Source organism: Oncorhynchus mykiss, chromosome 20 (assembly GCF_013265735.2).
Source record: "Oncorhynchus mykiss isolate Arlee chromosome 20, USDA_OmykA_1.1, whole genome shotgun sequence".
Taxonomy (NCBI): domain Eukaryota; kingdom Metazoa; phylum Chordata; class Actinopteri; order Salmoniformes; family Salmonidae; genus Oncorhynchus; species Oncorhynchus mykiss.
In genome coordinates this window covers 26,718,907-26,732,904 of record NC_048584.1, presented here as the reverse complement: position 1 = coordinate 26,732,904, position 13,998 = coordinate 26,718,907, and the positions used below count along the sequence as shown (strand labels likewise).

At 43.3% G+C, this 13,998-nt stretch overlaps 1 protein-coding gene across 4 annotated transcripts in view; it reads left to right on the top strand.

Annotated features, from left to right (window-relative positions):
* The first annotated feature begins 478 nt into the window (after positions 1 to 478).
* wnk4a (WNK lysine deficient protein kinase 4a) overlaps positions 479 to 13,998 on the top strand; it is a 76,410-nt gene continuing 62,890 nt past the window's right edge. For 2 of the 4 annotated variants that reach the window (XM_036956077.1, XM_036956074.1), the window contains exons 1-2: positions 481 to 1,658; positions 1,998 to 2,671. In XM_036956077.1, the coding sequence (XP_036811972.1) occupies positions 1,625 to 1,658; positions 1,998 to 2,671 (708 nt within the window). In that variant the 5' untranslated portion in view covers positions 481 to 1,624. Of the gene's footprint in view, positions 1,694 to 1,997; positions 2,672 to 13,998 lie in introns of all 4 variants that reach the window. The other 2 variants (XM_036956075.1, XM_036956076.1) reach the window with 2 other exon arrangements.

Below are 13,998 nucleotides of genomic sequence, written 5' to 3'. Positions count from 1 at the left end.
AAATACCGGTACAAAGTCAGTGTGGAGGGGCACCGGTTAGTCGAGGTAATATGTACATGTAGGTAGAGTTTTCAAAGTGACTGTGCATAGATAATAACAGAGTAGCAGCAGCATAAAGAGGGGGGGGGGGGGGGGGGGGGGGGTGCAAATAGTCTGGGTAGCCATTTGTTTAGATGTTCAGGAGTGTCATGTTTTGGGGGTAGAAGCTATTTAGAAGCCTCTGGGACCTAGACTTGGCGCATCGGTACCGCTTGACGTGCGGTGGCAGAGAGAACAGTCTATGACTTGGTTGGCTGGAGTCTTTGACAATTTTTAGGGCCTTCCTTTCACACCGCCTTGTATAGAGGTCCTGGATGGCAGGAAGCTTAGCTGACAGTTCACACACACACTTAACCATTTTTAGGGCGGCACACAATTGCCCAGCGTCGTCCGGGTTAGGGTTTGGCCGGGGTAGGCCGTCATTGTAAATAAGAATTTGTTCTTAACGGACTTGCCTAGTTAAATAAAGGTTAAATAAAAAATAAAATAAAAACGTGGTATGTCTCCATAGGCTTGGTCCTTGGTTCAGCTGAGCTGAGGGAGTCTTGTGTGTGTTTGCTGATAACTCCCTGTAGTGCATGTCTGTGTGACAGGTGTGGCTAACTGTGGCCGTACTGATAACAAGTGTCTTGTTTCAGCCGACTAGAGTCAAGCTCCCTCTACAGGCTCTCACTTATTCTCTTTCTCCCTTTTCTGTCTCTCTCCCACTCTCATCAAGGCACACATTGTTTTGTCTGCATCCATAATGGCCCTGTATTCTCTATGTAGTGGTGCTCTGATCAAAATTTGTGCACTATAGGGAATAGACTGCTGTTTGGGACATCACATAACTCTGACTTTCTTTCACTGAATAAGGACAACTCCACGAGGGAAGAATGAGTTGCCAGAAGCATGTTGTGCCCTCTCACATTCATGCATTCCTTATTGAAAATAGAGTTCAAACAAAGTTTATGAATACATAATTGGTCATATGAGCTATCAGTTTGATCCAGTTTGTAACAAAAACAACAACAACCTTAACAGAATAGCACATCTTGTAATTTGCCCGAACACGCTGTTTGTGCCTATGTGGTGGACTGTGGGAGCCTGTGAGGGCATGGCACGAATCCAGATAATCCAAGTCATGTTTCCTGTAGGGAGCTAATTAAAAGTAGCAGAGCTAAGGTTTGGGCTCTGTTAGGAATTCAATTCAAACTGTGTTTTCTTGTCAAATGGCTTGTTTAGCCTAACTTCTTAAATGTACATAGCAAGAGAGAGCCCTTGAATTGAAATTGAATTGATACCAGTCTTGTAATTGACGTGCTTATTTATTGTCCACTTCTCTTAATTCAGAACAAGAAAATAGTGTTACCAACTATTCCAAAGAAAAAAAAGCTATATACACACGAATGGATTTATATCTCATGAAGTCAGTTATTTAAGAAGAGGATATTGTCCAGGTAGGCTACAGAAGACTGTCTATGGGGGCGTCGTTGAAAGCGCACACGGGTCTGTGAGCGCACGATCCGAACAACCCTCTTGATACAGACAGCGGTTTTGCCTTCTTTACTAGAGATACGGTTGACAACTCACACGTACAAGGGCAATGGACGGTCCGGGTTTCCCGGGTTATCTGAGAAGTATGTGAATTTTCCGAATTTGAACACATTTTGAGGTAGGCTATTTCAATTGAGAATAGTTTTTTGACAGTAACCTAAATATTTAAAAATTGTCTTGTAAACTATGTGCCACAAGTACTTTTTTTACAGCTCGTGTACTCCAATAGGCTACGTGCCACAAGTTAATTTTACCATTATTTTCCACAAGTAGGCTAATGTCTCGAACGTTTAAACTAGGCTACATCGTAAAATAGCATACATTGCTGAAAGACGTGTAAAATAGCATGCTGTCTTAGTAAAGTAGCGGCCCGGTTTGATTTTCTTATTTCGGGTTTAAAAATATATATTTTCTATCCTTAGAAATTGGAATAAGAACCGCTACAATGTCACAAGTGGAGGTTGAAATAGCTGGACGCGGTTTCCCAAGCCTCTCCGTCGACCTAAACGACGACTGCTTATCTGGTAGAGTCCCGTCGATGCCACTGACCTACAATTTGGGGACCAGGAGAAACTCTTATGGGCTTCACAAAATTAACATGGACATTGACCCACAACTATATGGCGGGGCGCTTTCAAAGGCTCTGTCCTGGTCAGCGGAGAATATTTTAACGTTAAACGAGGTCAGAGTAGAAGAAGACGACAAAACGGATACTCCACCGGCGTCTCCATCTCCAGTCTCCAGCCCGGGCGCGAGCATCACCGGCAGCACGCCCCCCTGTACCCAAGTCTCGGACCCCGTCACCCCGCTGGACAACAACTGGAGCTCGCTCCCGAGCCCCAACACACAAGATGCCAGCTCGGACTCAGACAATGAGCTTGTTCAAAATAAAGCACACAAAGTGTTGTCACGCAGTCCGTATGAAAGCAAATGTGAACAGGAGGAGAGGGAGGACATTGAGACCAAAGCTGTGGCCACCTCACCTGATGGAAGATACCTGAAATTCAACATTGAGATTGGGAGGGGATCGTTCAAGACCGTCTATAAAGGACTGGACACAGAGACTACTGTGGAAGTGGCATGGTGCGAGCTGCAGGTGAGTGACAGACATTTTTTTGTCACACAGCAAATTCCCCAGTGTTAAATCAACACTGAAAGCATGTGCAAGTCAGTTAAGAACAAATTCTTATTTACAATGATGGCCTACCCCAGCCAAACTAGAACAATGCTTGGCCAATTGTGCACTGCCCTATGGGACTCCCAATCACAGCTGGTTATGATACAGCCTGGAATCAAACCAGGGTCTGTAGTGACACCTCTAGCACTGAGAAGCAGTGCCTTAGACCACTGCGGCACTCAGGAGGACATAAACAGTCACTTAGGGCCCCAGGCAGCAAGGGAGCCTCCCCCCCCCATTTTTTTTTTGAAACAACTGTTACTGTTGAGAATTAGAAAAGTAGAATACACAAGGTGCAAGTTCTACATTTGGTTTTCCTCAGCAATGTTTATCTTGTTATGTTAGTCACTGACAGTCACTCAAATGGCCATGTCAGTTAACAATTTTTAGTTTGATAAATTAGTCTAGCCAGCTATCTAAACTTGAAGTAAACATGGCCGATTACCGACCGGTAACGCAGGGCACGTGCCCAGGAGCCCTGACCTCCATGGAGTCCCCATTGATTTTGTTAGTCACTCTCACTCAGATATCATTAACATGGCATAAGTTATGGCAAAATGTGTAGAATTGCAGGAAATTAGCTGTAAACTTTTTTTTCTATGCCCCATCGCAAAATTAGTAGATTTGCAGGAAATTTGATATAAAATTGGAAAAGATTCACTCTGCCCCATGGCAAAATGTGTACAATTGCAGGAAATGTACTTAGGCACTGAACAGTATTGAATTAACACATTGCTTAGTGTAAACATTTATTTGCATATTTCCCAGAATGCCTTGCCTTTCATTCATTAATTTGTTAGTGACAGAGACATGCTTGTTGCATACATACGTAGCCAGTGCACTACTTTTTCACAAAAGTAGTGCACTGGGCCTTCTCGCGGATATGGTTGCATACATTCATTTTCAGTCCTATGGACTTCACCAAGTGAGATGCAAAGTGAATATGTTATCATTCAAATTTAACAAAATATAATATGTATATCATAAGGGCTTATTTGAGTTCAGGGCTCACGCTCAAAAAAATACTTGGTTAGGTGTTAGGATGACCCAACTGCTGGGTAGCAGGGATTGGATCACTTAGTTGGGTTGTTTTTTAAAAAGAGCATGGTTGGTTTGTTGATGCTGGGTTATTAAGATATGACCCAGGTGATCAGAAAACTGGAAGCTTGGGCCTCCTGAGCTTGGGCCTCCCAGCGTCGTTAGTGGAGGGTTTGACTAGGGGGGCTTTACTTGGCTCATTGTGCTCTAGCGACTCCTTGTGGTGGGCCGGGCACCTGCAGGTTGACTTCGGTCATCAGTTGAACAGTGTTTCCTCTGAGACATTGGTTAAGCGAGCGGGTGTTAAGAAGTGCGGTTCGGTGGGTCATGTTTTGGAGGACGCATGACTCAACCTTCGCCTCTCCCGAGCCTGTTGGGGAGTTGCAGCGACAAGACGAGATCGTAGTATCACTAAATTGGGGAGAACAAGGAAGAATGGAAGCTTGGCTTAGTAGGGGCGTGGCTTTCAGTAAGTAATGTTTGGCCACACATGAGAGTAAATGTCATTACGGTGCACCTGTTCTGTTGAATTGTTATCACATGTTACGGTTGAACGCTGACTCTTTTGTAGCTTTAATGGAGCTTTCAGAAGTGTACGAGTTCCTTAAAAGCCTATACAAATCCCAATGTGATATCCCCAATGGAATAGTAACCACTTTGTTTCAGTATGTAAACATTTTTTAAATATATTTTGTATTAGACTATATAATGTGCAATAATATTCAAGGAAAATGTAACATTGCGTGTACAAAGTTAACATGATCAACTGGAATGACATTTACTCTCACGGGTGTCGAAAAATAACTATCTAAAAGCCACACCTCTTATAAGCCACACCTCCTGAAAATAACCTATGGATTACTTTAAAAAAGAACCAGCTGCTTGGTCAACCCAGAATGAAAGTGAATAAAAAAAACAATTGATGGTTAAATTAACCCATGCTTGGGTAATCCGAACAACCCAACATGTTGGGTTATTCACGCAACCTGTCACATTATGCTGGCTTGAAAAAGTGACGATTTAATTCCTATTGAAATCCAGCCTGAGTGGGGATATCCAACCTTCAGATTTTTTTATCACCTGTGACCTTCATTCAGAATGACTACCAGGGTTGGGAAGATTGAAATATGAGACGACCTAAAGCATCTAAACTGGAACAACCATTTCAGTATGGGTACAATAAATGCAAGTAACATTGGGTTAGTTTTGAAAATGCATGTCATTTATATTTAAGAAACATTAATTAATCAATCAATGTACATAGATATCACAGAAGGTTGGTGGCACCTTAATTGGGGAGGTAATTGTGTTAATAAGGTGAATGGTATCAAATACATGATGCCATTCCATTTGCGCCGACATTATTATGAGCCGTCCTCCCCTCAGCAGCCCCCTGTGATAGATATTGAAAAAAACTATTCTTAAAATCAATCTGCAATAGAGCATGCTGGGAAATATGATAATGATGGTCGTGGTTTTGGTTTAACTTTCAGAGTTAATTGTTTAGAGCAGTGGCGGTCAGTGACATTTAAGATGAGTTTGGCCTTATTTCTATTACAGCATATTGGATGACTGTCATTCTTATTTCATTCACCCAGGTCAATGCAACATCGATAAGTTAAGGGTATTACATGATACTCAAATTTTCCCTATACCCATCATGAGGTTGCAACATCCTAGCCTATGAATGAAAGTCTACAACGCAGGTGCACAGATCGAGAGAAAAATTTGAGTAATCAAGGTGACAGACAGTGACACATTAAATACCCCCTTGCACACTATTGCCTGCATCGAGTTTCTATTGGACAAATTCAGGTATGTTTATCCCTGTTTCATTCTGTTTGCTTCCATTTATTTAGGCGGAATCAATACACCTGTGATCACACACTAACACAGTTCACTTTCATAGCAGCCACATACAAACGGCATGAACATTTTGCTCGTTTTATATATAATTCCTTTGCGGATCTACGCGCTCTCACCTTTGCTTGTGGACTTCAGTGCACAACACATTGACTGTCTGTGACCAGGGGAAAAAATGTTTCCAAGCCAAACTTTCGTATCATAACCACTAACCGCTACACACAGCCTACATCGTTGTTACCATATTAGCTAACGTTATAGTCAACATAGCTACTATAACTAACGCATTAGTAAACCCGTTACAATCATGCAGTACACAGTCAGCAAGCAGTTTAGCAGTTACACCATCGGGCCCCGGTGGCATTAAATTAATAAAACCAAAAGCTTACCTTGACTTGGAAGAGTTCCAGTGTTTGATAGCCATAGCCAGCTAGCTTTATAGCTCTCTGTTTGAACTATCTCTCTCTCTTGCTCTCTCTCCTTCTCTCGCTTCTCCTTCATTTATTTTTGTGCATGTGAATTTTACCCCCTTTTCGTGGTATCCAATTGTTAGTAGTTACTATCTGTCTCATCGCTACAACTCCGGTATGGGCTCGGGAGAGACGAAGGTCGAAAGCCATGCATCCTCCGAAACACAACCCAACCAAGCCGCACTGCTTCTTAACACAGCGCGCATCCAACCCGGAAGCCAGCCACACCAATGTGTCGGAGGAAACACCGTGCACCTGGCGACCTGGTTATCGCGCACTGTGCCCGGCCCACCACAGGAGTCGCTAGTGCGCGATGAGACAAGGATATCCCTACCGGCCAAACCCTCCCTAACTCAGACGACGCTAGGCCAATTGTGATTTGTTCAAAACGGGTTGACTGTTGTTTTTTATCTCCCTTTGAGTCAACTACTCACCACATTTTTTGCACTGCATTGCTAGTTAGCTGTAGCTTGTGCTTTCAGTATAGATTCATTCTCTGATCCTTTGATTGGGTGGATAACATCAGTTCATGCTGCAAGAGCTCTGAAAGGTTGGAGGACTTCTCTGGAAATAGTCATAATTACTGTGTAAGTCTATGGAAGGGGGTGAGAACCATGATCCTCCTAGGTTTTGTGTTGAAATCAATGTACCCCAGAGGACGGAAACTAGCTGTCCTCCATGATGCTACCCTATAGAGTGCTGTTGAGGCTACTGTAGACCTTCATTGCAAAACAGTGGTTTTTAATAAATTATTTGGGGAACGTGAATATATTTAGTATAGTCTATATACATATTTTTTACTTTTACCCCTTTTTCTCCCCAATTTCGTGATATCCAATTGGTAGTTTTGTCTTGTCCCATGGCATTAACTCCACTACTGACTCTGGTAAAGCAAAGGTCGAGAGCCATGCGTCCTCTGAAACACGCACTGCTTCTTGACACACTGCTCGCTTAACCCGGAAGCCAGCCGCACCAATGTGTTGGAGGAAACACCGTCCAGCTGGCGACTGAGGTCAGCTTGCAGGCGCCCAGACCGCCACAAGGTGTCGCTAGAGCACGATGGTACAAGGAAATCCTGGTCGGCCAAACCCTCCTCTAACAACGCTGGGCCAATTATGCTTTGCCTCATGGGTGTCTCGTTCACGACCGGCTGTGACATAGCCTGGGATCAAACCCATATTTAAGATAGTTTTATCTTAAGATAATAACTTTTTAATGTTTCACAATTTTTATGAAATTCACTGAGGAGGAGTGTCCTCCCCTTCCTCCTCTGAGGAGCCTCCACTGGTTTGGAGTGTATGCCCTCAAAATAAGGCCTTGTGAAATATGTATTGTATTGGGTTAAATAATTACATGTAAATGATAACATATTCGCTCAGGATCTCACTTGGTGAAGCCCGTAGGACTGAAAATAATAATAATCATTTATTACATTTCTACAGCACTTTTCATAGAATCTTCAAGCACTTAAAAAAAATCTATATATCATGAAAGCAGCTTTCTCCAAAGATGGTGAGGGTCAGTTTATGGCTTAAGTGTAGGGAGCTGGTCAGAGGATAGTAGATGATGGTGATGGAGTCTGCTGATGATCTTGTAGCGGGAAAGTCAGGGCACCAGCCGGATTCTTATAGCCACTGGACTTCTCCTCTTCCTCTCTGAGTAGCACCGACTTGGGTGATACCTCAGCAGCTTTGGGCGCCAGAAAGCTCACCACACAAAGTTCAGAATAGTAGCCAGTCGTCATCACTATGAGCCCTTGTATGCTGTATTCCTTTATTTTGCATTCTTCTCACGCTTCAATCGACTCCTCAAATTATGTTCTCAAAAGATCAGGAATTGGTAGGTGAAACAAAAAAGCTGGTACTGTGTCCAAAAGCATTTTTCAAACAAAACATTAGCTAGCTAGCTAGCTAGCAAGACAAAAACATTCTGCTCTTTCCATGACAGACTGACCAGGTGAAAGCTATTATCCCTTATTGATGTCACCTGTTAAATCCACTTCAGTCAGTGTAGACGAAGGGGAAGAGACCGGTTAAATCATTATTTTTAAGCCTTGAGACAATTTAGACATGGATTGTGTATGTGTGCCATTCAGAGGGTGAATGGGTAAGGCAAAATATTTAAGTGCCTTTGAACGGGGTATGGTAGTAGGTGCCAGGTGCTGTTTGAGTGTGTCAAGAACTGCAACGCTGCTGTATTTTTTACACACAGCAGTTTCCCGTGTGTATAAAGAAAGGTCCACCACCCAAAGGACATCCAGCCAACTTGACACAACTGTGGGAAGCATTGGAGTCAACATGGGCCAGCATCCCTGTGGAATGCTTTCGACACCTTGTAGAGTCCATGCCCCAAAGAATTGAGGTTGTTTTGAACGCAAAAGGGGGTGCATCTCAATATTAGGAAGCTGTTCCTAATGCTTTGTATACTCAGTATGTGTACAGATTTACTGGCGCTCTATGCTTAGGCTGCTACTAGGGCGCCATGGCAGCTACTGTATATGCAACAATCATGTGCCTGTCACTAAGAAATGCGGTCATGGGTGGTAACTCTACAATTCACTCAAAAGGCAAGGCACTCTAGGAAATAAAGCTTTACACCAAGCAGTGTGTTAATTTAACACTTTCCAGTGTCTGCATGAGTCCACACTTTCATTGTTAATTTAAAACTCTCACCGTTGATTTAACACTGGAGAATTTGCTGTGCATGAAACAAAGGTGATCATGATGTCATCAGACCTTTTTTTTCGTGGTGAATTGCTTAAATGGTTAGGGATAAATAGCTTGATCATTGCTGACACCAGCTGCTCCTGTCTTGGTGACAGTGGACCAGCTTGGGACATAGACACCTAGGAGTCCTAGGCCTATACGTTCTCTCTTCACTTAAGAATAGGTCTAATTCATACTTCATAGGCATACAATCTCAGTACACAATCCCCCAACAACTCATGGGTCTCACTGTGATGAAAGCTTCAGTCCATATTCTCTGTGACTTTGAGCTGGCTCCTGTGGGTCAGGGCGCTCTTGCATATCAACCTGTCAACGGTCTGCTGCTCCAACTGAGCCAGTCTGCCTGCCAGTCTGCCAGTCTGCCAGTCTGCCTGCCTGCCTGCCTGCCTGCCTGTCTGTCTGTCTGTCTGTCTGTCTGTCTGTCTGTCTGTCTGTCTGTCTGTCTGTCTGTCTGTCTGTCTGTCTGTCTGTCTGTCTGTCTGTCTGTCTGTCTGCCTGCCTGCCTGCCTGCCTGCCTGCCTGCCTGTCTGTCTGTCTGTCTGTCTGTCTGCCATGATTCCCTCTAAACTGTGTTTTCATTAACAACCAGTGACACCAGCACACCAGCTCCCTGCCTCTCTCTCGCTCTGCCCTGCTCACGTGTGAACTAGGAACTGAGGCGGGCTAACTACCGAAAGTCACAGATGACGAATTCTTCCCTCTCTCAACCACACATCCTCAATCCCACAAGAGACCCCTACTGACTGACTGCTTTTAGATTATTCACTCACTGTTATGTAAGAATAATTTGTATTGAGGGTCCTTTTATGGTATCTGTCTGAACCCCTCCACACACACATATCATGAAAGGGTAGCTTTGTGAGCTGTTCCTCCATTGCTAGAGTTGTTATGAGTGACATAATCCCAGTATCCCACCATAGGATTAGCTCACTTGCCACAGGTATAACTAATACTATAAACACTGGGATTAGGTAAATCAGCGAGGGCGATTTCCCTTCCCAGTTCCCACCATCCCCTCCCTCTTAGTCTGTTTTAAAACCCTATCATGATGACTTGCAGAAGCGGCTGTCTGTCATTTTAATACAACATGCATGCAGCTTCCCAACAGCTTGAGTAGCAGCAGTCAGAGCCAATGACAGAGATATGCTCCGCTTTGGTAGCAGCTTGCTAAAGCTTCCAGTGTGGTGGCAAGATGAGTCAAGGATTTAAAGGTGTATTCTTAAGTTCTTTATGAACTCTTAGCGTACTGCCTTATGTTGAGTGGAAGTGGGTCAGGGAAGATTTCTTATAGGGAAAAGTTGTGGCCCCCCTTTACCTCAGCTGAATGTTCCTTTGTTTTAAATCGAGAGACAGAGAGGGGCTACTGAGTCATTTTCTTACCACTCCCAAGTATTGTGGTAAATCAAGTTTTTGAAAACTTTGTTTGTATAGAAATGCATGCCGATCGGCCAGGTGTTGTTTATGTTTGAAACACATCCCATAAAAATAGATCTTCCACTGAGGAGGAGAGTGGTGGCTACAGAGCTACAGAGCCCCAGGCATAGTTAGCAATAGCCAGTCTGATCTCGCCGAGGAGGCAAAGGTCCAGGAGCCAAGGTATGCATCCAAAATGGCACCCTATTCCCTATGTAGTGCACTATAAAGGGATAAGGGTGCTGTTTTGGATGTACTGTAGACAAGTTTTTTTTAACCTGATTCTTATTCCCCTCTCTTCACCTACTCAGAATATAATTTAGTTTATTTTTGTTTAGAGGCCAGTATATTCCCTGCCTTCCTCTGGCTAGCTGCCATGTTCAGTGGTTCGGTTTGGTTTCTCCTCTCTCTCTTTATACAGGAGGGAGGCTTTAGAGGGGTTAAGGCCCCTTTTTAAAAAAATCACCTTATTTGACCAGGTGAGCTAGTTGAGAACAAGTTCTCATTTACAACTGCGACCTGGCCAAGATAAAGCAAAGCAGTGCGACAGAAACAACAACACAGAGTTACATGGAATAAACAAGCCAATAACAAGTCAATAACACAATAGAAAAAAAAAGAAAGTCTATATACAGTGTGTGCAAATGGCATGAGGAGGTATGGCAATAAATAGGCCATAGTAGCAAAGTAATTACAATTTAGCAGATTAACACTGGAGTGATATATGAGCAGATGATGATGAGCAGATGATGGTGTGTAAGTAGTGATATTGGTGTGCAAAAGAGCAGCAAAGTAAATAAAAACAATATGGGGATGAGGTAGGTAGATTGGGTGGGCTATTTACAGATGGACTATGTACAGCTGCAGCGATCGGTAAGCTGCTCAGATAGCTGATGTTTAAAGTTAGTGAGGGAAATGTAAGTCTCCAGCTTCAGTGATTTTTGCAATTCGTTCCAGTCACTGGCAGCAGAGAACTGGAAGGAAAGGCGGCCAAAGGAGGTGTTGGCTTTGGGGATGACCAGTGAGATATACCTGCTGGAGCGCATGCTACGGGTGGGTGTTGTTATCATGACCAGTGAGCTGAGATAAGGCGGAGCTTTACCTAGCATAGACTTGTAGATGACCTGGAGCCAGTGGGTCTGGCGACGAATATGTAGCGAGGGCCAGCCGACTAGAGCATACAGGTCGCAGTGGTGGGTGGTATAAGGCGCTTTGGTAACAAAACGGATGGCACTGTAATAGACTGCATCCAATTAGCTGTGAGTAGAGTATTGGAAGCTATTTTGTAGATGACATCGCCGAAGTCGAGGATCGGTAGGATAGTCAGTTTTACTAGGGTGAATTTGGGGGCGTGAGTGAAGGAGGCTTTGTTTCGAAATAGAAAGCCGATTCTAGATTTGATTTTGGATTGGAGATGTTTGATATGAGTCTGGAAAGAGAGTTTACAGTCTAGCCAGACACCTAGGTATTTGTAGTTGTCCACGTATTCTAGGTCAGAACCGTCCAGAGTAGTGATGCTAGTTGGGCGGGTGGGTGTGGGCAGCGAACGGTTGAAAAGCATGCATTTGGTTTTGCTAGCGTTTAAGAGCAGTTGGAGGCCACGGAAGGAGAGGTGTATGGCATTGAAGCCCGTTTGGAGGTTAGTTAACCTCTAGCGTCGCGGTGTGGTTACCACTACGTTAGACTAACCTCAGGAGGAAGCTACCTTAATTGCTCCGCTTCTTATTACTGCTTTAGTTTATTTCAGTATCTCCCATCATCTTCCTTCTCAAATGGCTACTCAGCAGGGGCAAGTCATTGACAAACCAAAAAAAACAGTCAGATGACAGTTAGTGGCAACGGCTGACAGAAAGCAGGAAAGCTCTATTGAAGTAAGAAACCATCACTTGAAGTAGTCTAAAGCCCCATTAATAACACAGTTCTAAATGCACACCTCCTCCTCTCCCATGCCATGGTTTCATACCTTTCTTGTCCTGGTTCATATATTTTGCTTTTGTCAACAATAAGATTTAGAAATATTAGGACTACAGCACACATTCCAATTGTACAATGTGAAGATAATATTAAATGGTTGTTATAATGAAGGGTGAAAATTACACTGAGATAAATAATGATATAGTGCTGAAGTAGGTGAATGATCTACTAGACGATACAGGCGGTATGGTACTAGTTCTCCAGTCTAAAACCTCTATCAAATTAGTTTTGGAGCATAAACAGTGAATTTTATATGTGGGAATGATATTATTATTGACCTGTTTGTGTTATTTCTGTAAAGTAGGTATTAACTATTTTATACCATGGGACTTTGTAGGATAATATGGCTTTGGGGAGAAGCACCACATGGGGGCTATTGCCTAGCAACCCTCACCCACAGGTAAACCCGAATAAACTGTACTACTGTGTCAACTGTGGATTCAAGAAGCCATGTGCCAGCCAGCCGGGCCAATGAAAAAGACATGACACCTAACATGGTCCCTTTCACTGCTGAAGAGGAAGAGGTTGGCTCACATTTTGCATGGGACGAAAGAGTCTGTGTTAACTAAGCAGGCCACAATGTTTTCATTGCATTCACCTCCTATTCCATAGTTTTGTTGGTCGCCATGGTTCCAGCTGCTTCCTAATGTTGATGGGGTCCTGAACTCTACAAAGTGCTATACATTTGTGTTTTCAGTTCCTTTGATTTCAATAAAGAGCACCTTCATTCCTACAATGAGTAGGCCTATGATGTTTCTGGTTTTGGTTTATTATGGAGCCTTAGAGGCTATGAGTCTAGACTACAGCTCCATCCACGAAACTCAGTTAACATCACGGAACCATTCAAGTCTGGTGCACTAATAGGGACCCAGTAAAAGGATTGCACAACAGACTGTAAGACCTGCTATTGTTTAAGAATACGCTCCCACTGTCCAGTTCCTCTGCCCTTCATAACACATTAATAAGAGTGGCAGCACTGAAACTCTTCTGTTCCACCTTTAAAACCTTCATCACAGACTCATTAATGATGCTTGGGGACAAACAGCAAATGCCTGAATCTAACTGTCTTGTCTTCCCTTGCCATGTGTAAAGAGACTTGTTCAGAATACAGGGCTTGACTTGGGTGTGTTCGACAAAACACAGCACTTAGTACTCAAAACAAATTAGGTTTGAAATCTTGACTCGCGTTGAGCCTATTAATGCAGATGCAGGAGGACGGTGTTGAATAACAAACACATACCAAGGAAATAAGGCATTGTGCACATTTAAAGGTGTTGCCGATAAAGAGCCCTTTGTCTGAAAAAGTACCACTTCATAAAATGTAGTTAGCAACTTTTAAGGCAACTGTGTAGATTTGTCAGTATATGACTGCAATTCATGTTTCCTTTCATACACAGTGGTAATAGTGCACTATTTCTTGGAATTCTGTTTTGTACTCTTCCAGCTGTTTGTCACACACAGCCCCAGAGAGGGGTGGTACCATGCTGTTATCTTTCTACTGATTAACTTTCTACAGCTTGGACACGCATGCATTGACCACAAGACATGCCACCAAAGGTCTCTTCACAATCATCTAGTCCAGAACAGACTATTGGAGGTGCACAGTACTACATAGAGCCATGGCTACATGGAGCTCTATTCCACATCAGATAACTGATGCAAGCAGTAGAATCAGATTTAAAAAAACAGATAAAAATGCACCTTATGGAACAGCTGTGACTGTGAAGAGACACACAGGCACAGACACACATACACATGACAA